Source organism: Chanos chanos, chromosome 1, assembly GCF_902362185.1.
Source record: "Chanos chanos chromosome 1, fChaCha1.1, whole genome shotgun sequence".
NCBI classification, from domain to species: Eukaryota; Metazoa; Chordata; class Actinopteri; order Gonorynchiformes; family Chanidae; genus Chanos; species Chanos chanos.
The window spans coordinates 18298818-18324240 of NC_044495.1; the positions used below are offsets into that span (position 1 = coordinate 18298818).

Here is a 25423-nt window from a genome sequence, read left to right on the forward strand (position 1 = left end):
GCATTGTCTTAGAGTAGAAGTCCAACACACTGGTTCTGAGCATCTGTGTATAGGATCTCCAGATGTTGTTTGTAAGAGAGGGGCACTCTGACACTGAATACCAGGATGTACCAAAAAAAGACATTACTACCCCTTTGTGTTTTGGCACCCATTAATTTCCATGGGAAGAATAAACTCCGTTCACCCTATTAAGTCAGTGTGCAGCTTAATTTTGAACCAGCACATTATTTCATTAAGGCAGGTGTGTCTCTGAATTTGTGACAGTGACACTCAGCCCAAAACCTTTAGTAGCTGAATTGGTTCACTAATAAAGCTAATAAACATGTAAACACGAAACTGCTCTCATTTGATTTACATAAAATTAAGATTAAGTAAGATTTAAGTAAAAGTATCCACATATAGTGAGAGTAGCTAGTATGATCACAAGTACAGCACAAACTGTTTTTAGAAACTTAGAAACATAGAGTAACTGCAGTTGTAATATATTGTAGTGATACAAATATTGCCTATGTTTCCTTGCAAATTTTGGAATACAGTGTGAAGCATGAAAGTTCATTTTTAAACGTGTGTTTAAAATGTATCTGATCTAAGAAAATTGCAAATGTATGCTCATACAAACTATGTATTTGGTTAACAATTGGAGGAATATATTTGTCAATTTTTCATCAGTCAAACTTGTTCCCTTCTGTTAATCTGAAAACACACAGCTAAATCCACTTGCAAGGGTCATGATACTGATCTCACAACAGTCACAAGGACAGATGGTCTCATGCCCTTTCATGAAATCAAAGCATGATGGCTGTTGGACATCCAGCTCTACACAGCATGCCTCAAAGTTCTGTTGCTTTGATATTTTTCAGACCGTCACAGACATCGTGTCAAGAACTGCTTGAGTCTACAAGGACTGGTGGGTAAGCCTTACAGTGTGATTTTTTTAACCATGAAATAACACACCATATCCACTAATAATTACGATATTTTGAAGGTAAACACGAATGAATTGTATTTTGATCATTAGTATGAGAAGAACGCTCATTAAGAGGATGTGCTGGAGAATTTTACTTATGAGCTCTCCGGGTTTTAATAAGGCTGGAAGATGTCCAAGAAAGAATTGTCTTTATAGCCAACAGGTCATGAATAGCGCACTGCTCGACTGCACAGGGTCTCACATGCTCCGCCCCAAACTTCAAAAGCACGATAGCGTTTGGTACAAAACTAAGCTTTATAGGAGCTGAACTATAGGCTACATGAAGTCCAACATCTCCCGTTTGTGACAAAGCGTTATAATTCCCAGTTTCTGGCCGGCAGATGTATAACCGTGGCATATTTAGCTGTTAGTGTCCTGAGGGTGATGTCGCCTGTACACTCGGAGTGGGACTGGTTTCAAATGACGCCATCCTTTTATTTTTACACCGATGACCTCATCCCTACGATGAAGTTAAAGTGACCAGGGAATCATTTTCTTTTAGTTTTTTACTTTTTCTCTGTTTTGTTTCTTTTAAGTTTTAAGATACTCTTCATTTTTGGGACTCGGAACCAAGGAAGCGATGTTCAAGTATACTTTCTGTTGGTTTACAGTCTCTCGGTGAGTTTCCGAAATTTCTTAAATCTTAAACTCCGACTATGGCAATAGGGCCTTGTAGCGAACTCAATTTCCCATGTGTGTCGGCCCGGGAGAGTCCAAAGTAACACAATGTTCTAATCGGTGGTAAGAAAAACTCGTACAAGTGACCCATAATTGATCCCATCAAAATAATTTTGGTTTAATACGTAATGTAAACTTGGGACTGCTAAAGGTGTTTATGGTTCGCTCATACTTGGAGTGGGTATTTACGTATTTAAATCGCCGGTTTAACATAGACGTATACAACGTGGTAACTTTTTTCAGGATTGCCCAAAGATTAACATGACAACCACTTAAAATCATAGGTTAAATCAATTTCAAAAAGACTGTCTCTGTTGTCGTCACTTTTACTAGCCTTAGAGCTCAGTGACGTTTACCTACAAGTTTTGTTTCGTTTTCGAACCATGGAAATTTATTAAAATAGCCACATCATTAGTAGGCAGTTTAAATTGTAAATATGTAATTTACCTATAGAACTGTATGTGACACAACCTTGTACATTTCGAGTATATGTCAGCCGAGCTGTCAATGAAAGCACTCGAGGTGCGGGACGTAAGCTACTGGATTTTTCTAGAATGGCCTATTCATATTCTTCAGCGTGATATTAAAAGCTCCTGTCGTTTAGAACTCACCATGTCTATATATTTTGTAATTATGTACAGTGAATGTATTCCCAGTCAGGTTTCGTAAATTGTTTACGAAACGCGTGTAGCCCAAAAATAGTTAAACCAGACAGAAGCGAAACCTATAGGCTGTACAACATGCTGAAGTTTCTTTTCTTTTGAGGAAAAAAGCATTTGTCGAATTTGTCAGAAAATCCCGACAATGTGTTTCATGAATCTTATTTATCCTAGACATAAGTCTACAGTTACTTAAGTTACGGACGCTGGTGGAAGGGAGGAGAGGGGGAGGGGGGCGTGTAGCATTGTACCATATCCTGTGCTTGAGGAAGTTTAACCGGTTTAGATTATTTACGAAAAAGGAAACAGAATTAAGTGTTTATTTATCAGCCTTACTATACAAAGGCCCGACGCAGGAACCCTTAGTGGCTGCTGGAAGACAAGTGGTGAGGTTATATACATTCTTTAAAATAAGTGTATTATTATCTCACAGCGACATTTCACATAAAGAAATGGTTGTATCTGTGTTGTAATAGTTCTTTTGGCGCGTTTTGTGAGTAATACGTCTAATAATCACCTTTACGACCAGCAATGCAAATAGATTAAAAAAGTCGGCAGTGTAGTTGTCAGTTATTTAAAACGTGGACAACATCAGAAGATATCCCAGAAACAGATGTTTGATTGCTCATAATCATTCTATAGCTCTGTGCCTCACTCTGACATCAGAAAAGTCATATACACTGATGACTCAGACTGACTAGCCTATATGGCTTAGAAATAGTGAAAAACAGAGGGGTCAGTTGTAGTTAGCCCTGATTGTTTTTGTAGACAAGGATCAATGACATTTCATTTCTGTACTGTTATGATAAAACAAAATATACAGGCACAATGAAATGAAATAATATTTGATTTTTGAATTCTCAGTATATTGAGCCTCCCTGTGTAACTAGTGAGTCAAGATTCCTCAGAATGTGAATAAGCTTATGAACACTTATTAAGTAAATGGGGCTAGAGACATGGACACTTAAACAGTTTTATACACACACACACACACACACACACACACACACACACACACCAGTAAACAGATGGGTTTTTTTGGTCTAGTACATCAAAAAATAATTATTTTTTTATAGATATTCACCACATGAATATCAGCTTTAAAACATACAACTAATAAAACTGCAACAGGGTCCCATCTTGGTAACAGAATCTGAAAAAAAACACCAACACAACAACAACACCCTAAGACAGAGTTCTATGATCAGACATGGATATTGGTAAGGAATTTTGCTTGAAAGTTCTACCATATGTACAGAAAACTTATGAGCCAAGTAGTAGTATTATTCCGATAAAGAGGAACTTTTTTTTATCAACTCTTTCTACCTATGACTGCAACACCCCCCTCACTCCCTTACCCCACCTTTGCCCAATGGAAGTAGCCCTCAGATTAGAGACTGCGAGGGAGGAAACAAGTCTGTTAATAGTGACAGGGCAGCAGGCCAGAAATGGGGTGTGCCATAGCATTGAAAGAGCACTTCCCAAATTAAACCCCACGCACTCCTTTTTTCATTCATGGATATGCATTACTTACTTATATAAGACCCTGGGCTGGAAGATTTGAGCCAGTTCCAGGGTCTTGTTCACAGACGTGACTACAGAGGTGCTGTCCTGCGAGGTAGATTCTTATCTAAGTGCTTGTCTCCTGAAGCCTGGTCAGCTGTCAGTCAACCACAGTGGATTCTTTGAAAAAGTAAGGAATACTGTTCTATAAATATTGCTATGTGTTTGAGATGATGGGGAGCCATGGTTACAAAACACTGAGAAACTTTATGGGGACAATAACTGTAATCAAAAGAACACAAGGAATCATGGTGACCGAACCTTTCTAAGATCAGGTTTCCATTAATATTTCACGTCCCTTGTTGTAATGACTTAAGTTAACTTTTCATTTTCTTGGTTGTGTAATTTATTGATCTGTCAGTGCTCACGCCTTCTGCTTAATAACTCATCACTAGTCAGCAGAAGCTGAGGCGCTCTGGATTTAAAAGATTATATATATATATATATATGTGTGTGTGTGTGTGTGTGTGTGTGTGTGTGTGTGTGTGTGGTGTGTGTGTGTGTGGTGTGTATATATATGGATGGATGGTATATGTATGGATGTATTTAAACAGTACTATCATATAAAGCAACAATGCTTGATAATAATTAACATGGCAATATTGATAAGTAAAGCATTGAACACTTAACACCCTTCTCTGTCATTTAAAATAATAATTTTGGCGTGATAGCATGTTGCGTGATATCTCACTTTGCTGTATGATTGTAGTTACTAGACGCATGCACGGAATTGTCTACAAATTGTTTTGTTTGGATTTTTGAGAGGGTCTTAAGTGAATGAATAGGTATCCTAGACAGAGTCTGTTGACAGGTTATTTCCAGCGGCCTTCACCATTGTGTATGGTAAAAGCTTTCTCTCCAGTAGACCCCTTTTCTTTTTATCGTGTCACAGCGTCTATCCTGTGTGGGTCTCGGGAGATATTAAACTGTCCCTGAGGTCTAATGTGTCACCTACACTGCTAATGGAAAGAAACACTAATCCCTTGAGCACAGAAACTAGAGGATATACAGTAATATTATTTAAAGGGAGCTATCAATCAACCAACAGAGCCAGTTCAGGAATTCAAAGGATACACAGTAGGACACGACTTCGGAGTGAACGCTGTAACAAAGCCCGATCTATTGTTTCCATCTCTGGTGACATTTGGCCTTTCTTTTGTTTCAACTTGCAATTCATTAAAATGTTCTGGATATTTTTCCATTTATATATTTGCTGCTTTAACCACTTTAACAGTCATTCTACCAAAGAAAGTTTTAAAGTCTTCCTTATTGCCTGAAAAGCCTTTTAAGAACAAAGATTCATGATTATAAAGAGTCCATGCAATAGAGGAAACAGTAAAATATGTTCCCTAGTTTACAGACCCAGCCATTCATAAGTTAGGCAGGGCTTGCAAAACAGAGCACTTCAAAGAAACAGCTACATTTATATGTTAGAAAAACAACACAATACTACATCATCATAGGACAAGTTACTTGTTAGAGTTCGTCAACATTATAAGGAAAACATTTGCAGTTTTGTCATATACTGTTGTAGTGAGCTCTATGGGGGTTTTATTTGTTACCCTTACCTGTCATTTGGGGCTGATATTTATATCAAGACATAATAGTTGACAGACATTTGGATATATAACCACATTTCCATTTGAGCCCTCTTGTCACACTTTAGTCTTGCTTCGTCAGATTTCTTTCTGATATTTCACCTTTGGTGGAGGCCATAAAGTCTAAGTTTGGTCTGCCTGATCTGTATATCATGTGGTGCTGTTTCTGGGGTTGCGGATTCCTTCCATATTAGTCACGGTTAATTTTTTCCCCCTGCATGGATTCAGGAGTCTCTGATTCAGGTGGGCCGAATTAAGTGGCCACCAGAACATGGTGTAAAACAAGGCAGAGGGATTTTGTTGTTAGCTTATGTCAAGACTTTGCAAATTAGATGTGTTCAAAGCTTGACATGCCTTGTTAAAAGAAAAACAGACTGCTACTCTTCCGTATGGGCATATTATTATGATCTGGCAAGTGTGGCACATCTAAGGACATGTCTGAGAAATGTGTGTGATGTGGTTTGAATTCTTTCTTTTAGGAACTTGTAACACATTGATAAGCAGTTTTCTCCTGTAACATTATAGAGGAATTGAAAAATTCCCCTGTTAAAAGTGGGTTCATCTCAGTTTGACAACACTGGTTTTAATTTGACTGATAAAGCTATGACTGAACAGTAAAATACATGACTTTATTGTTTATGAGTGATTTAAAAATGTAGTTTTTCAAGGCCTGAGGGAGGCCTTGTGACACATGCTGCATAGCCCTCTAAAACACTGGCACACAGGACTGTCTTGTTTAAAGCAAGTTCAAGTTCACTGGCATTAATGGGCCAATTTAAAACAGCTTTAACACTGTTGCTTTTTAATTTCAGAAGCCTTTAATCTGGTTGAATTCTAATGTCAGTCACCAGGACAAAGTTCTCACACTGCTGCTATCTCTGCCAGGCACGTTGGAATATTAACCTTCAGTCAGGGCTATGAAATTGTAAAGGCAAGGCCCATTCTACTGCAGTGCCTTTGAAAACCACAGGGCAAACATTTCTTATTCATTCTTTCTTTGTAAACAATCAAAGAAAGGTCACTGATTCCAAATTAGGAGATCAACTTCCTCCACAACAGGGATTAGATTTTCTGCCAACAAACTCAGTGAAGTTTAAAGTCTCACAAAAAAACGTTAGATATACCAAATGCTTTCAGACTACCTTTACCGACAGATTTTTATTTCTTTTTTTTTGTCTTTTTTGTCTGAGGCAGTACTTTTACATTGGCCAGTTTGTGATCTGTTCAACAAATGCGTATCTATGAAACATATGAAGTGGTTGTAAAGGGTGAGATTATCAGAGTGAATATATCACATTGTATGACAGTAGTATATCATCATAAATGTGGCTGGTATCTCACACATATGAAGTTCATATTTGTTTGGTTCAGAGACTTGTGCTGATACTCACGAATGTGTTAGATGAGCTAAGGTACTGCTCTGCTATATTTCCATCCTAGTTTCACTCGGGACTTTTGATTTGTGGAAACCATCAACAGTGTTTTGCTACTTGAGTCTAATGTTTTCATAAGAGAGACAAAGACTTAGAAATGTTCGATCAGGGGGATGGAAATTATTTGTGGATTACCTTGAAGTCCTGGAGGCCTTGACAGACCTTCTTCCAGTTTCGCAGGATCACATGTTGCCTATTCCGCCTACATGAGCACCGCAGGCCAGCATGTGCTCTCCCTGCAGACATCACTGAAAAGTTTTCTGATTGGCCCACTTGAGGACAGGAGACTTTTTGGAAAGTTCTTGTCCTGGAAATCAATTCTAAAAAGACCTAGGGTGCCTTACAGCACAGTGATTAAATTAGGACTAACACCAGTGTGACTGATAAACACCCAACTACAGTTCTAAACATCAGTCCTTCTATCATACACTGGTACCAATAGATTATTGTTTAACAGTGTAACTCCCCTAAGATAATGGGACAGCACTTGGAGTGTGCCATGAAGTCCAATGATATAGCATGCTTAATGCCAATACAAATTCAATTCCAATTCAGATAAATCAGTCTCTCTCTAGGGTTCCAAGTACGTCTGTGGGCCCTGTGTAATCTCTGTAGTGTAAAAGTATGGTAATATACCCAGGGTCCACGTGACCTTTTTCTCACTGGATCTACCTCAGTTTAGCCCAGGGGCTGAGTGAATATGAGTTATTGTTGCTGCAGACACATGCCTGTATAAGTCACACCTGTTTGCCCTTTCTTCCCCCTCACCCTTGTCATTTACAGCCCAGCCTTCACTATTCATCTGAAGTCCACAAGAACATCTGAAACTTTGGCGCACCTGATATTAATTCTGATGTTCCAATTGGCTGCCTGTTTGTCTCTACATTGCGTTAGAATTGCTTCTTCTTTACTTGATAACACCACAGAATTGTACGTTCTGAAAAGAAAACTTCATTTCCTTTAAAACAGACATAGCACCACATTATTTAGGTGATTTTTAAGAACCAGAGCTGATGTAAAATTCTGAAAAGAACTGGGGAAAAGGAACTGGGTTTATATGGCTGTCTGTCAGCCATGGTGGTCCCACTACTCCCCTTTTATGGTTTGTTGTACTTGACTCTCATGGTACCACTTTACAAACCCGACACATCTCAAGAGATGGTCTTTGTTGGGTTAGCAGTTGCATTTTTTTTTAACATATTGGTTATGATATCCGTGACTCAGGGTCAGTGTACAGGTAATGCAGATGTTAAAATAACACTACCTTCATCCCACTAGAAAACCAGAGATGTGAAATATTTTCATCATGGAATTAATTACTTTTCCATGAACTTTATTTCACTGGCACCTTGGAGGAAATTTGGAAATAATTTGCTTTGATTTGTGAGCATGGTCGCTAAAAACTTGCTCAGGACAAGGTAGGAGTTCTGAAATATCCAGATGCTTCTTTAAAATAGGGTTTCAGCCAGATATGAGTTCATTTTCGTACAAATTTGATGCCTTACTCACCATGTACCACTAAAAAGGGAAAAGGTGTCTTGCATCCAAGTTGCAGACATCCCTCAACACATAGAGTGGAAAATATGAGGCCTCGTAAATTCATCACAGGTATTGCAAGAATATTTGAATCTTAATATCCTGTTTGATTCCCAAGGTAAATGAGTTGTCATACAGGATGCATTCTGTGGTTGGAGTGTGATATATTTGAAAGGAGAAGGCCAGTGTAAGTAGAACATACCAAACCAGTGTTCCTCTGATTTTATTATTTGTCTTGGCACACGCTATTGATGGGTCCCACCACAAAATTTGTTTTATTGTCCTCTGTGGGTGGCCTCTTTTTGAGGAGGAACTTATTTGGGGGAATTTTTGCCATAGTGTTGCGGGCTGGAGCTTTTTTACTACACCGGGGGAATTTCCACAACTCAGTTTCCAGTGCTGTATTGACTCAGCACTGTTAAGATCATTAAATGGGAAGTCAGCATTCCTAAATTATGCATTTTACACGTCCTTGACATGCATGCACATGTTAGTGTTTTTGCATACGTGTCTGCTTCCTCTCAGGACTACTTAACTGTGTGCTGACCTTCTGCCCATCCTCTTTTCTCACTGCATTTTACAAATCCAAATTAATCCCTTTCAGTTAAACCATTATACCTTGTAGAACCACTTGTAGGTTCTCCTGTGACCCTCACTTGAAGAAAAGTTCAAAGTAAGCCTTAAAGGTGGTGAAAAAATGATGTAATTGTTTGGGTTTTTTTGTAAACCAGTGCAGTCATTCTTCAGACCACATCCAACTTAGTATCCAATGGTTGTACTGAAGAACTTCATTGATAGCAAAATGCCTATCTTTTCATAACAAAGTCCATTCTGAAACGGCTGTCTGAAGTTTGAATGGTCAACGTAATGCACTATGTGTCCTTTCTCTCCTCTTTTCTCTCCCCAGGCAGATAACCACTTAAGCATGAAGACGAGGAGAGAGGTGAAGGATGATGTAATCCCCTCTCAGCCCAGGAGAAAAGCCATCTTTTGTTTCACCCGTGTGATGGTGTGAAAGAGACCACACTACCCCTCCTCAGTAACCCCCAAAAAACAGCCACCACCTCCTGCTTGCTCAAACTGGGCCGTAGTGGACTCACTCTTTGGCACAGACACCCCATTACTACATACGTACTCGTATAAACACGCACAGAGGGTGCACAAGTAGAACGGTGGGGTTTTTTTGAGTTTTCGGTCCCAGAGTGAGGCTTTGCATTTGTTTTTTCCACCGCTTCTCTTTTTCTGTCTCTCTCTCTAAACTCTTTTTTTGGCCTGCTCTCCGGGCCGCCGAGCACCACCAGGATGACATCATCCCCTGCCACCACAATGGGGCTCTTCATCTCCTGAGGGCCCTCACCAGGCTGCGTCACCGCGCAGGACCTCCAGTCCCTGTGGTGGAGGAGGAGGGAGGAAGAGGAGGAGGAGGAAAGAGGAGAGGGCGCAGAGAGAAAGAGAACCTGCCGATATGACTGAACGTGCCGGGGTCCCAGGCTCAGTGCAGTCCATTGGAGCAGAGGGCCTGGTGGCCCTGCTGGAGGGCGGTCTTGACCGGGTCTTGCTGATTGACAGTCGTCCTTTTGTAGACTATAATGCTTCACACATCCTAGAGGCTGTAAATGTTAACTGTTCCAAGCTGATGAAGCGGCGACTACAGCAAGACAAGGTACAGATTGCCGAGTTGCTCCAACACTCAGCCAAAAAGAAGGTGAGTGGAGGATGAGAATGAGTCCACCATATTTCTAACAACATGTTCCTGTTTGAGAGTAGATGTACTAAAGCCTTTGCTCATATGAAGTCCCTATGAAATAGTTTAAAGTATTTAGAAATTTGTTGAGGCTGCATGTAAGACTGGGCCACCATGTTCGGATTTTAAGCCTCACCAGAAAAGAAACTTAATGTATGCATTTTTATATTATGCACTTTTGCCACCCTTTTCATTAACCAGCGTCGTAGTTCAAACTCGGTCAGTCTCCTGCGAGGGTTGGTTTAAAGCCTTAGCAACAGGTTGCCATGTCTACACGGTCCAGAGTGATCTCATCTGAGTACTATCTCTCCCTTTCTAGCCTTGAACCTTTTCATTGGTCCTCAGCCCAATGTCTGAGTCCCCTCAGTGTTTCCTTTTTACAGAGTGTCAGATTCTGGCTCTCTGTGGTTTGGCACTGATTAAAAAAAAACAGCTTTAAGGACGCCTGTCTGCCATTTACACAACTTATTAGTTTGGTCTATAATTAATTCTATAAGAGAACTGGGAGGGTGTCTGTTGTTTCTTTCATTGTGGTAAAGTGAGTGCAGCCGATAAACCACAGAAGTCCACCCTTGTAATGTCCAAAGTTTCTAAAGAGAGAAAAGACTTCTTTTTGTTTTGGTCATCTCTAGCACTCTAAGCAGCTGTAGTCTGAAGGATCTATGCTGCTTTGACATGATTTCAGCCGTGACTGCCTTTGGCCTCAAGCCAATACTCAGAGGAAAGGATTTATCTAGGCCAAAGAAACTATGCCCTCATCAGATATGAATGCAACATCACAAGCATTTGATTAGAGTTTGCATAATGGTCAATTGGAAATGTTGCTCAATCTGGATGACATCAGTTTCTAGGCTGCACTGTGTCCCGGATTGCACAGGGAAAGATTGCGAAGTGAAGACTGCTTATATGTGATAAAAGACTGGAGACTACTTCTGCTTTTAGCTAGCAACTGCTGAGGTGTCTTCACACAAGTATTAATTAACCCTACTTGCTTAGCCTTAGTCATCGAAGGCATTTCTGCTTTTTTGCTCATTATTTTCCTCAGTCCCATCAAATATATTTAAAGAACGTAAATCATAAAGAACATAGAGTACTGTATAGAAAAATAAATCCTAATTGAAAATGATTAAAAACTGCATAAGTGGTTACTTTCGTACTGATGTTGGAAAAAAATCCCCTGCAGCAAACAGACTGGTGTACTCTTTTCTTAAAATGTGTTTTTCAGTGCTTGTCATTACCTTGTATTTTTCCAAACTGTTTTTAGTGTTGGGTATCAGCTCATGGTAAGTAGGTCAGGTGTCTTCCTCATAGGCAGAGTAATTTGGCTGCGCCCCACCCGAGATTTGTTTGCAGAAACGTCACCTGTAAATCAGTTTCTCTATTATATCACAGTAATGCCTGACTGTGCCACAGGGCACTGTGGTATTCCCACTTCACTTAAAGACCACAAATACACGCATTTTGAGGCCTAAGAGCACTTCATGTCTTTTAGAAGTCAAGGGTGCTAATGGAGTTGTCTGATGTCACTCAAAACTACTGATCTAGGATCAGTTTCACTAATGTCATGGTTAACTTTTGGGGAAGATGATTGGAGATCTGCATTTAGTTGCATACATTCTGTCTAGAATGGCAGAGCAGGGTTGTGTTCTAGAGCTGGATATGCTGTAATGCCAGGATGTGTTATTTATGGCTCTTTTTCCATTTACGTATATGGGAGTAATGTTACGACTGTATTAATTGTATGTGGAAGTGGGTCATGGAGGTTAAGTTTGTTTAAATGTACATGAGAGTGTGTTTCGTTTACTGTGGGGCACCATAATCTCTCTCTGTTTGCTGCTCTGTGTCTCTCTCTATTTCTTCTAGTTGTGTGCATGTGTGTGTTTTTGAGTAATCAGCGGCTAGTGTGTTGACAGTGCTTAACGAGCACTTTCCAACAATGAGTTGTTGGAAACTGTAGACTGTTTCTTCTCATGAACTCTCTCTCTCTCTCTCTCTCTCTCTCTCTCTCTCTTCCCCCCCCCCCTCTCTGTTTGTGTGTTTGTGTGTGTGTGGTAGCTCATTGAGATATCACTGATGGAGGTTGAGAGGGTGGTGTGTTGGTTCTGTGTGACTTGACAGTCAGGTTGTTTTGCTGAAAGGTACAATGAGTCGTCGTATTTAAGTTGACCAAGTTGCTCATTTACGGAAGTATGCGTACATACATATGCAAACAGTTTCGTAAATGACTGTAGATGTATGCTTTGTTCTCTAAGTCTCAATAAGATGCAGGAGTATTTCATCCAATGACCTATCTCAGTTAGCTGGTGTAGAACTCTAATTTATTTGGAATTGTACTATATTAAAAAGAACTCTACCTTACCAATAAAACAAAATAAGTGACTTTCCATTTGCATGGTAACAGATCTCAAAGCAAGACTTTCTTTTTGGGTTGTTCTAATTACACTTCTAAATTTAACACAGCAGTCCTGCTTTGTTGGATGTCTTGGCCACTAGTGTTTACATGCAGCTGCCATGTTGACGTAAATGATATAAACAGCATTTTGGCTTTGAAGCATGACTGTGACCTAGTGCATGAAAAGACCTGGATAATTTGGTTAACCTGCTTCTCGTCTGTGTGTTTCAGTTGGAATTCCAGGGAGGTCAAGAAGTAGTGGTATATGATCAGAGCTCATCTGACCCAACCACCCTGTCCTCAGAAGCTTTTCTCAGTGTGCTCCTGGTCAAACTGGAGAAGAGCTTTCCATCCGTCCATCTACTTTCAGGTTAAACACCTTCCCTTCACTGTCACAAAAGATTTCTAACAAATGATGTTATAATAGCTTGAAATGGGGCTTAAATGTTTTTTCAAGTTTTAGCTTTCAATTTTTGTACAGTTCAAGGCACCCAACCTCAGTTACAAAGAACAATTAATAATATCCTCATGCAACCTTTAGTCTCTTGGTAACCTTAACTTCCTCATGAAGCTAATGTGAGACCATGCAGGGGAGTAATTCATGTAATGGCTTCAAAAATGGGACCACTTTCCAAAGCCCGTTTTCAGGGAAAAGAACATTGTGTTTGAATAATAATGGCCAAAGCAAGCTCATCTTAGGAGTGCAGTATTAGGAGTGAAAATTTGTCTTGTTGCAATAGCCAAAGAATTTCACTGTTCCATTTTACCATTACGTCACTGTTACACAACCTTGGTGTGAATAAAAGAGTGTACTTCCAGAGTTGCCTTGCGAATTGATGAAACAATGCAGTGTCAAAACAATGCAACATCAAGAGTACACATTCATGGGATGTCTTAAAAGAAGAAGTGATGATGGCAGTAAGGAAATGAAAGTTGTCCAAATACCCCATTGTCCTGCAATGGTCTCAGGGAAATTACAGAAAACGATTACAGACAAGAGGAAGGGGAAATGTATTCAGGTGATATGTATTTCTGGTATGTTTCAAAGAAGCATATAAAACACAGATTAAAAAAAAACTGCCATAGTTCAGTATTCGATGTATTTAGGGTGTAATCGGTACTGCTGTTAACAAGTACACTGTTTTCAAAATAAAGCTTTTTCTTACGTTCATTTGAAATGGTTATACAAAAGATTTAGTCGAGTCAGTGATAAAACGGGAAAGACACGTGATGTATGAAGAGTTTCAGTTTCTGGAAGAGCTTTGAGGTGAATGTTTGCTGTGAGTCATCATTGGTTTGTCCGTTGTCACTGTTATGTCACGTCATTTGTCTGCTTTTAGTATCTCTGTTCTAATTAGTATATGGCAACCACCTCTGGAGGTAACAGTGGAATTTCATGTGGTTTTATGTTAAAAGTTTTCGTGACAGTAACTGATGACGTTATTTATCATTTTCATGGTATTGTGACAAAGTGGTTTAAACATTTCACTTCTTTCTTGTTATTTTTGCCAAAACAGCTTTTTCATGGGCTGAATTGGGGTCATTTTTGTCATGTGCTGTAGTTCATTGTTGATGTAGTCTATCAAGAGGGCATCCATCAGGCATATCCATATTGCAACACCAATCTGGTTGGAAAGGCTTTGTGAGACTGGTTGTCAAGCAACCAGGACTAGGCTTGTCTGGAAGCTCACAGGTGCTAAAAGTATTGTATTTCGCTCTTTCTGGAACATACTCTCTCGAAGGAGAGATGAATAAGCATCCTGGTGCTACATGACTTGGACAACTTGAGAGGCTGTTTTTGATCTTTATTTAATAAGAGTGTCGGTAAGGAGAGGTTTCGACAGACATGTTATTAAGTGTAGGCAGTAATTGGAGCCATTTGCTGGCTCTGAATTTAAAGATACTTTTTGGGTAAGCAAACAACTCCACATATTTTGTTTAAATATGAGAATGGCTGTTTAGGTTGTACTGAGACATACTGAGTCTTAAAGTGGTGCCTCTGTATATTCAGTCTATATGTATTTTTGTTGTAAACTGTCTTAAATCAATATCTGACATGTTGATACTCATACCCACAGCTAACTAGTTTTTATACAATACTATAAAAACTCTGTGTCTAAACTATACATTGGTGTCTTTGTCCTATTTGTGTGTTGCAGGTGGCTTCTTGGAGTTCTCACACTTGTTCCCTGGGCTATGTGAGGGCAAGTCTGCCCTGGTTCCCTCCTGTATCTCTCAGCCCTGCCTACCTGTCACCAATATTGGGCCCACTCGCATTCTCCCCCACTTGTACCTTGGCTGCCAGCGTGATGTTCTAAACAAAGTGAGTGACTAGAATGCATGTGGTACGCAAATGGCCTGTGTGTGTCTTGAGCAGTTGTCACTGACGCTGATCGATCCTTTTATCTCTCGTGTCCTGATGTAGGATCTAATGCAGCAGAATGACATCGCTTATGTCCTTAACGCCAGCAACACCTGCCCCAAACCCGACTTCATCCCAGAGTCACATTTCCTGCGTGTGCCAGTTAATGACAGCTTCTGTGAAAAGATCCTGCCGTGGTTGGATAAATCTGTCGAGTTCATTGGTACAGTAGCACAGAGTTTCAAAATTCTCTCACGATGTATTCATTCAGTAGCCTCAACACCGTCGAGCTCACCTTGTTAGTCTTTATAGCCATTTTCATGTCACTTTACAGTTGCTCAGCATTTATTTAATCATAGAATGCCACTGCTACCTAAGCACATTTTCTGTAGTCCAGAGGTCATATATTTTGTTTACACAGAGCAGAGAGAACACAACAGTCACAGCAGAGGGATAGTGAAAGCTATGCGACCCTGTATAACGCTGTATATTTTCACTGTTCCTGAGCACTCTGTTGGGAAGGGGAGCATTACATTTTGAGACAATACGAGTTGACTTGCAGTCATCTGATTGTCTTTTCCCAGAGAAAGCAAAAGCTTCTAATGCCAGGGTTCTGGTCCACTGCCTGGCTGGAATTTCCCGATCTGCCACCATAGCCATTGCATACATCATGAAAAGAATGGACATGTCCTTGGATGAGGCATACAGGTAGAGTTGAAAGCCTCTGTTGAAAACCTGAGTGCTTCAGTCTGTTTGAAGAGAAAGACACACAATCTCTTTGGGGGGTTTCCACCAACCGGCAGTCAGACTCCCTTTCAACAGTGGTAACCCCCAGCAGCTGAAACCAGTCTGACTGCCTGTTGAAATGAACCCGAGGCCAGCGGCCCCAACTCAAACTGCCCACTCTCTCACAACCAGTCAATTTTATGAATTTGAGATGTTCTAAAGAGAATTTGTCAATCTCATTGATCACAAATGCTATGGTGCCTTTCCTTTCACAGGTTTGTGAAGGAGAAGAGGCCCACTATATCACCTAACTTCAACTTCTTGGGACAGCTGCTGGATTTTGAGAAGAAAATCAAAAATCCTTCCGAGCTAACAGCAAAACCTAAGACCCCACACTCAGAGCAGACAGAGGAGCTTACAGCAGAGAATGACTGCAGGGTCACAGAGGAGCTTGGTTGTGTTACTGATGATTCTGACATTAGTCAGCTGGAGCCTTTGACTCTGCCCTGTGTGCTGGTAGATGTTCCTGAGGACCAGCTTCTGGCCCAGGCTCTGTGTAACCTGCAGATGGGTGATGGCTTAGAGGAAAATGCCAGGCTCAAACGCTCCTTCTCACTGGACATCAAATCATACGGGGAGTCGAGCGGTGGCACCCCAGTTAGGGCTTTTGTGCCTCATACAGTTCCCAGCGATGCCTCGGAATACTACAAACCGTCCACCTTTAAGGAGCCCACTAGCAAGCCCTGTCAGTTCTCCCCTGTGGAGGAGGTGTCAGAGCAGTCCACACCAGAGCAGAGTCCTGACAAGGAGCAGGCAGAGGGCCCCACAGCTACCACAGCTACAGCCTTCATGAGTTCCACCAACGCCACCAACACTACCCCTAAGCAGACCAGTGCATCCAAGCCACCACCACCATCTTACCCGCAACCACTGCACCGCAGTGGCAGCATGGAGGAAACCCCTAGCACGGCCATGGCCAGCTACCTATTCGGGCTGTCACGGAGCCAGCAGCATCTGTCCAAAGTCGGTCCTGGTGCTGCGCTAAAAGGCTGGCACTCAGACATCCTGCTGGGGCCAATGGGCGTATCGTCCTCTTCGTTGGCCAGCGGATGGTACCTCTCGTCGGAGTCTGCGCGTTTCTATTCCACCTCTGCCATCTTCGGCAGTGGTGGTGGCTTCACAGCCTACAGCTGCAGCCAGGGTTTTGAGGCCGTGCGCCGACGAGGTCGGCAGAAGAGCAGCGACCGCGGTGACTCGCGCCGCAGTTGGCACGAGGAGAGCACCTTCGAAAAGCAGCTGAAACGCCGAAGCTGCCAGATGGAATTTGGGGATGGGATGTCGGAGAGCCACTCCAGAGAGGAGATGGGAAAAGTTGGCAGTCAGTCCAGCTTCTCAGGAAGCATGGAGATTATTGAGGTGTCCTGAAGAAAGCCAAGCACTTATGTTCTCCACAAATCTGTGCAAACTCGTACACTCAGATCATTTCCTCACAATATGGGGGAAAAAAAACTTGTATCGCGTGATTTGACCAAAATCCACTTGGGTAGTCGTTTTTGGTTTTGAACAGCTAATTAGCTGTGCTTTTTAGACTTTTCTTCGCCCAATACTGACAACAGTTTGGTAATACCTAAATTTTATAGGTAGGAACTTTCAACGGAAAGCAGCTGTTTAATTACTGAATGTCAGTGGACTACGTACAAACACTTTTTATTTTGTTTCAATTTGTTTTAACTGAGGACTGAGCCTATTTTTGTCTGTGGATGAGTGTCGCTCATAATTTACAATTCTTTCGCTTACGTTCTGATTCATCAACCCCATGTCAGTATGGCATCATTAGCTAAACATGGAGCCTGTGTCAAAGCGTGAATGAAGTTGAACTGGATAGAGGACAGTGGCCATGTACTTTGAACCTGCTCCTGAGGGTGCCAAGTAGCAACTATCCAGTACCTCATAAATCCAAATTAAGGGGTTTGCTTTTTTCTTCCTTTTTTTCCCTCATTACTTTTTCTTTTTATCCTTAATGAGTAGCTCATTGACAATTACATTCTCAGGTCTTATTTTGAGCAGCAGGAAAATACTTTTAAATAGGTCCCATTTAACGTGGAGGGCTATTCTCTTTCTTTTTACCTTGAAAGATTACCTTTAGAGATGGAAATGCTTGTGAAGAATGGTTTAAATTGCTTTCTACCATTTCAACTGATCTAAATCAGCTTCTGCTTCAAAACATGTATAGCTTAAGGAAAGTAAGGACTGATTATGGACAGTTGTCACAGACAGAAAGAGAGATGGAACAGGGCAGAACTTTGTATCTGTCCAACAGACAGAGGGTTGGTTTAGCAAGTGGTTGAGTAGAGAAAGAGGCTGGAACTCTTGTTCGAAGATACTGTTGTGCGTCTTATTGTGTCTGTCCCAGCAGAATCAGCCGCAGTGTCATGACGCAAACATCAAATAGAATAGAGAGAGTCAACACCACTTTGGTCACTCCTAAGGGTTTTGCGCACCTTCTTTAGTCATCTGCGCAGTATATTATTGCACTACTGTGGTTTGAGAATGATTTGTTTGGGAGAAAGTATTTGTGAGAGTCTTTGTTTGGCCATTTTGATTAAGAAAACAATGCTGTGCTTGTGAGTGTGTGTGAGAGTTGCCTGTAGGCTACCAGGGAATACAGAAGGCTAAAAAAATATTTTGTTGGACTTTAGTGAGGACTTCTTTTCAATGTTACCCCTATCTGCCTTAAGATAACAAATTTATGGGCGGATATATGTGCTTCTGGTAACTGAAAATCACTTTTTACAATCAGGAAACACAATTCAGTAATTTGAGGAAACAGAAAGGTGGGTTTCGGAGTGTGACATACTATGTAAAGAAACTAATTCGTTTATGATTAGGGAATTTCCTATCTAGATCAAGTGTGTGGTAAGGAGTCGATTGTAAATTTAGGTGTTAAGGCTGCGGTATCTGCAGTCCAAATAAGTTCCAGTCAGTGTTGCTTAGCAAACAAAACTGGACACAGTATGGGCACAGGGCTTAACACTCCACTACAGCAAGTCTCGTTTCAGCCTTCGGAATCAAAAGCTGCTGTATTTCTGCTTCTTGCAGTCGTTTGAATAGAATGTTGTGATGCCCTCACTAAAGTGCATATCAGTAATTATCTTTAAAAAAAAAAAAAGAAGCCCCATCAAATTACCAGTCTGGAAGGCTCCTTTTGGAAACATCTGCGTCTGTCTCTCAGTGTGTCAAACATGTGGCTCTGTGTCAAGTGTCATGCGGAAGCTGTCAATCAAAGGTTGTGTTTCTGAGAAGCTAAAACCAACTTGGCTCTTTACCAACAGGGGATGGACTACCAGCATGGGATAAACATCTCAGCAATTCTTTGCAAATGTAAGTATGTAGGAACAAATAACAGTAGAAATAGCCTACTTTAATACCCAGTCTATGTAGTTTATAATATAGGTATTTACACCAGCTGATGTGCCTTTCCTGTACAGAACTGACAAGCATCATGACAAGAAAGGACTTTCTGCTTGTTTGTTATGACAATGATGTCCATCTCATGCTCTTGGTCATTTGTTCCCAAAACCAACAAACACATCCATTAGCTTTGGAGTCTGAGAGTAGAGCCCAATTACCAGTTTCACCACCGATGCTGAAGGTTGGGAGTGAGGGGGATTCATAAATAAACAAATACAGTGGTGCTATGAAATGACACCTAATTTTCTTAATGGTTTCTGTAATGTTGTTGGGAGTATGTCACAACAGGGTTTGCCATGGCTTTTACCATTGGTGCTTTTTGTATTATTGCTTGAACAAATGACTCAGTGCCGTGTTTATGATTGACTGGGCAGAGACATAGTTAACCTAGAAATTTCTGAAGGCACAAAAGAAAATGTCTTGGACTGCATTTCATAGCTTTATTTACTTTCTAGGTCTCTGCAACTGCTGAAAGCAGAGGCATGCAGCTCCCTTTGTGGAATGACATAGTTCCTGCTGCAGGCTTGTTAACAGCCAATGAAAAAACCGAATCAGTTATTTTAGTCAGTCTGCCCACATACAAAAGACTCTCCGGGAATGAAGCAGAACGGACCCGAGTATTCTCATTGGGCAAACAGACTGATCTTACCTGGGCAGTATTATTTTCAGCACTCTTGCCCACCAAGATCCAATGACTGAGCCAATGAGAGTAGAGACAACAGGCAGTCGGTGGTTTTACACTAGTGCTTAATGCTCTGAACACCTAATTAAGGGCAGGTTTTGCTGATTTGTTTTCAGTGGACACGATTAGGACTTCTAATGGTGTCCTCAGAGCAGCCTCTGCAGCTTTGTGCCTTTCACTCTTAAATCTGACATCAGTATGTTTCTTCTGTTTCCCTATGATTTTATTAGATTTTTTTAAAGAGAGGAACAGTGTGAGTTCAGACATGACAGTTTAGTTTGGGTTGAAGGTTTCCCTAAAGCTGTGAAAATGTTCTTGGGATAACGGGAGTTACAGAAACGGGTGAAAGTATGTCTCATGAATCCAATGTGACTGTCCTCTCGCGATGCCCCTCAGACAGTTAACCTTTCATTTATTTACAGCGAAAAATCCAAAACATACCCTCTAATCAAACCACAGCTTTGTACCGTAATCACAGCACGTGGCACTGCGGTCAGGTCGTCTTAAGAAGATTTACATCACGAAAATCTGAAAGATGGACGTCAGCCCGCGTAACTCAGGACCCAAATCCTTCAGTAAATTTCTTCAGCAAATTGAATCAACTGACAGCGTAATCAAGTCTGTGGAAAAGAATTAGCAACATTTGTTAAAGGAGTGTTATGTCATCGCATTCAAGATGGTACCTGTGTGAAGTTTGTGAATAGGCCCTTGGCAGTGTTTGAGAATATAGTTTTGCTTTTCTTTCAGCAGTATGCACAAGTTTTACATTGTTTTATGAAGTTTGATGTTGATGAACCTTAGTTGTATGCTGACTCTTGAATAAAATCAGAAACGGTACTCAACATATGCATTTATTTGTCTAGTTAAATCTACAGACAGAGTAACCAAACCCATTACTTTGTTTATCTGTTTTGCTTTTAAGTTGAATAAATATACAGCTGTGTCTTTAAAAATGATGAAACCATTGATGATCAAAGCTCTGGTGGTTAAATGTCAGCTTTTAGTATGTGAACTTTGTAGGACAATAATGCAAAAAGAATATTTGGGGGATATTCTGAGGTAAACCAAGCAGAGAAATTTGATTTTATATATACATTATATATATTTAAGGTCATGATTCTTTTCAGTTTGCACATAAGGTTTAGTGTATAAGCCTACAGTTTACTGTATATGTGGAGTACCTGACTTCCTAAAGAGTGGGACTAAGTCATGGTTTGACCAGGTGAAAACCAATAAAAGAAATGGATGCATATGTCAAATGGAAAAGGGGCATATAGTTAAAGACATGTGAAGATAGGTATGAGAGTCCAAGCAGTGGATGTGTGGAGTAGTCCCAGAGAGGGGAATGGGGGAAAGCTCACTCTTCCATATGCATGCCAATAAGAGTTGCATCATGACCGAAAACTGAATAAATCCATATGCTGCTTACTGTCAGATTTTTAGAAGCTGAACTGAAATGTGGGCAGACCGCCAGCACTGAGGCACAGTCATGTGTCTGAGCAGCGAAAGGAGACCTTTTTATTAGTGGAATATCAGCAGAGTTGAGGTTATGTTTTGGCAGGAAAGACAAATTTTGGACCGACAAGGATCATCCTCTCTCATTCTGTGTCTAAAGTCCTGGGATGAAAAGATGGAATCCAGCCCTCGACCACAGCGACCATGAAAACGGGAGTTACAGGCGCCAAGACATTGAGGTGGAACATGTAAAGGAGTTTGTCTCAATAATGTCAGCTCTGAAATGGAGAATAGAATTTGGTGTACGTTAATAGTATCAAGCTGACGGTGTGAAATACATTTATTAGAACAAAATCATTCGGTTTTCATTTTGATTATTACGTTCACTTTGAGCCTCTGTCATTACTAAACTTTCCAAATCCTGAGAACTGCTTACAAGGTCTTAAGATTCTGTATTACTCTGGACTCATTTGGTCATGCAACTGAATCTTTTAGAAACATCTTGTCACAAAATGAGTAGAATCTTCTTGTCCTAAGCTCGGCACACTGAAAGGACAAAACAACCGAAGCATAGGAAAAGCATAGGAAGGGTCCTCTCAACAGCTGAGCTAGTGTGGTAGGAGGCATAATGGGCCTCACCAATGTGGATGTTGCCAAGCAACAAGTGCTGCCCCAATCTACCCCCCCCCCCCCCCCCCCCCCCCGAATGCCAGGAGTGATCTGGAATGAGCAACCCCAAACACTTCTAACACACACAGTTCTGAAGAATGACGTCATAGGTCTTTTTGTTCCCCTCAAAACACAGCCTCACAGCAGGGGCTCATCAAAACAAACTGGAGGTCGCAATAAGCCTGGCCTGTTTATGAATGACCAAGCGTTTATCAGAGGGGGAGGGGGAGAGGGGTGGGTTTGGGCCCCCTAATCCCAGTTAAAAAGGCATGCTAGACAAAATGTTCTGGTCCAACAAATAAACGGGTTTAAGGAGTCTCATTTGGAATGCCCTATGGTATTTCAGTCAACCCAGTTTTCATGGACTTCCTGGAACAGAGCTCTTAAAAACATGGGATTATTGATGTCAGTTTATTTTTGAGCCAATGTTTTGATTAAATCATCACACATATTACCTACTGAGCAAATGTGCTATCATAATACCAATTGAAAGTTTGTACAAAAAATTGTACAATAATTCAGTGTGGTCCTTTCATCAGACAGCAGATATTTTTTCCACATTTGTTGAGCCAAAGTCAATAGTTTCAGTAGTTTACAATAGCAATGCAAAACAATAGCAAAAAAAGGGAAGTGTACAGGGAGGGAAAGCACAGCATCTAAAAATGAAAAAATCTTCACCCAGGTGACTTCCGTTAACACTAACCAGAAGGATTAATATAGTAATGTACACAGAGGAGCAAATACTGAAAGAGGACAACACCCTGACATTTAACACATGCATTACTTTCCCCAGTGTCCTTCCTCAGTAATGTAAAACAATGTTCAACACAGATATGACTCAGAAGAAGACTTTTCTACTCATCAGTTTCAGTGCAAGACACGTTTTTTTTTTTACCTCTTATGAATAGCTTGCCCCTGTAGATGCCATTTCGCACTGAATTCTGTGGTATTAATGATTTTCAGTGTTATATTACCAGTCATGTGGTTTTCAGTTTGGTCTGCATTCAAAGCTGAATCAAATCAAAGAATCAGTTTTTAGTTTTGTCACTTGTATAATGTTGGTTGTTGGTAGGTAAGGATGGTACTCTCTCTATGAGACAGTCTGTTAACCTCTACCAGTTATTTAATCACCTGCACAACTCGTGTGTCATTCACACGGTTCTCTCTGAAAATCACCTCAAATCTATAGTAAAACGGAAAATTATTTGGTACCAAATAAAGGTGGTAAGGACATATGAACTTATTTTATTGCTACCTGGTTATATGATTTTATGCAAAATTCCTGATATGTAATATAAATTTAATCTGAAACATATTCTGCTTTTGAACAAACATCCGGTGCCCAGTTTGTGTTTAAGAGAGTTAATACTGTGCAGCCTGTAAGTGACGCTACTGATATAACTACAGTGGGCCATTAAATTCCTGTGACATCTGAAAGGCCATTAACACAAAATGATAACAGACTACAATCATGGGCTGCTCAGAGTGGCTGCACCTACAGCGCCATCTCATGGACATAAGTGTATTTGTTAATCAGACCTTTAACCTGTCCCCCAAACCAGACCCACAATGATACTGTTCTTTCCTCCCCACCTCTTTTGTCCTCAGAGGGATTATGTAGCAGGGCTCAGTAACTACTATGTTCTGATTAGCAGTATACAACTAAACCTTCAGTATCTCATGTGTTTGAACTGTTTGTTTTCAGATCATTGTCTGGACCGGGAAATCTCAGGTATTAACTTTATGAATGTTCTGATGCTCAGGTGTTTCAGCGAGAATGTGGCTATTAACATCTTCCCAGTGAATTTCAAGTGAAAACTGTACACACCAAATTTCAGCAACTTCGACAAAAACCATCGATGTAAAACAATGTAACATCTTGAGGTAGAGTTCACCATACGTTTAAATATTGGAAAATGCAGGGGGGTTGAGGGGGGTGTCTTTGTAAACAAGCATTAATGCAAATGAATTTGTACTGTACAGGTACCAATACAATATTGCAAACATATAGAGAAGTATTCTGCATTTACAGGCAAAGTCCATTCTCCTCAGAGATGGCACTGCATTGTCAGATACATAGGACTGAAAAGAAACCCCACACAAGACAGCTCCAATAGACAAAAGGTCAGTGAACAATGACTTACCCTAAAGAAATGCAATATAAAAATAAACAAAGCCCTCTGTTTCATGGCAGGAGTATGTAACAGGCACTAATCAAAGCTGGGAGGAAAACTGAAGGTGATGAACAGACAGCTGCAACACACTGACACTTGGCATCTAGCTGGCACCAATTACATGTTCAGCTTGTTTAAAGAATGAGGAATAAGTTCCAAAAAACATGATTTCACTAGTCATTTGGTATAGATTATAGTATGGTACATGTTAGATACATGATGTGAGGTAACATGATTTTAAAACATGAGCAAAATTGTGAATTTTTTTCATCATATTACCATTTCTCATAAATCCTTTACATTAGTCTAATTTCTGCCATACCACACAAAGTGGACAAAATTGAGTCAAGTGTCATCTTTGCTGTGACGAAGTGACATAACACCAAAGTTCAAGGTAAAAGTTCACTCAATTTTATTAAAAAAATCAACATTTCATTTGTTACAACAGCTTATAGTAGTTATTGAATGGGCTGTACATATCCGTTTTATACAATGTTTTACAAGTAAAGTGATCAATGTACAAAAAAAGTATAGTTGGTGGAAATAAAATGAATATGACTAACCAAATGTTGGTCACCTTGAATACATCCTTGCGAAGCACCATGGTATCAAAAACAGATGAATGAAAAAAAAAAAAAATTACATTTACAATAGACCTTCCAGTCTTCCCCTCTCTTTATCTCAGTCCTCCAAAATTTATGGAGCCAAAAGTGCTTTTTACAAGTAATCCATAACAATCCCATCATCAGCGTTTACAATTAACATGCTCTTCAGCCATACTTAATCACCTCCACAATAAGCTTTCTCATCCTTTTTAAGCGGTTTCATGACTCTCTCACAAATGATGGCCAGTAAAAAACAAAACAAAACAAAAAAACAAGCCAAAAAAACAAAACAAAACAAAAAACAACTTGATCATGGGAATCAAACAGAGGAGAACCCTGCTGAGGTTGTCACTTTTCTACCAAACCATGCATCAAAAAAACAAAAAAGAAATCCTGAAAGTGTTTCATACCTTTGGTAGCCCCTTTTATATTCTTATGACGTTTTGCTACATACATCCAAAAGTTAGGTTGGCAGCACTTAAAGATAAATTCTTGAAATAATTTTGCTTAAATGCACACATACACTAAAAGAACAGACACACCTCTACATTGGGATTAGGGATTTTTGTCGTACCAATGACTATGCAGAAGTACTGTAAAGTGCAGTTAAGAGAATGAGAACATTACCCAAAAATGCTGGTTTGATCAGACTGTGGCCATGGGGACCAGTGACGCTCACGGATACCCAGGAGCCCTTTCAGCAGAGACA

At 40.4% G+C, this 25423-nt stretch overlaps 1 protein-coding gene across 1 annotated transcript; it reads left to right on the forward strand.

The window, feature by feature from the left end:
• The first annotated feature begins 1455 nt into the window (after positions 1 to 1455).
• Positions 1456 to 20724, forward strand: dusp16 (dual specificity phosphatase 16). The gene is made up of 7 exons (XM_030771623.1): positions 1456 to 1585; positions 9342 to 10139; positions 12802 to 12940; positions 14730 to 14893; positions 14996 to 15155; positions 15517 to 15640; positions 15934 to 20724. Exons 2-7 carry the CDS (start codon positions 9900 to 9902, stop codon positions 17081 to 17083), a joined length of 1977 nt encoding a protein of 658 aa, XP_030627483.1. The 5' UTR covers positions 1456 to 1585; positions 9342 to 9899; the 3' UTR covers positions 17084 to 20724.
• Positions 20725 to 25423: the final 4699 nt, after the last annotated feature.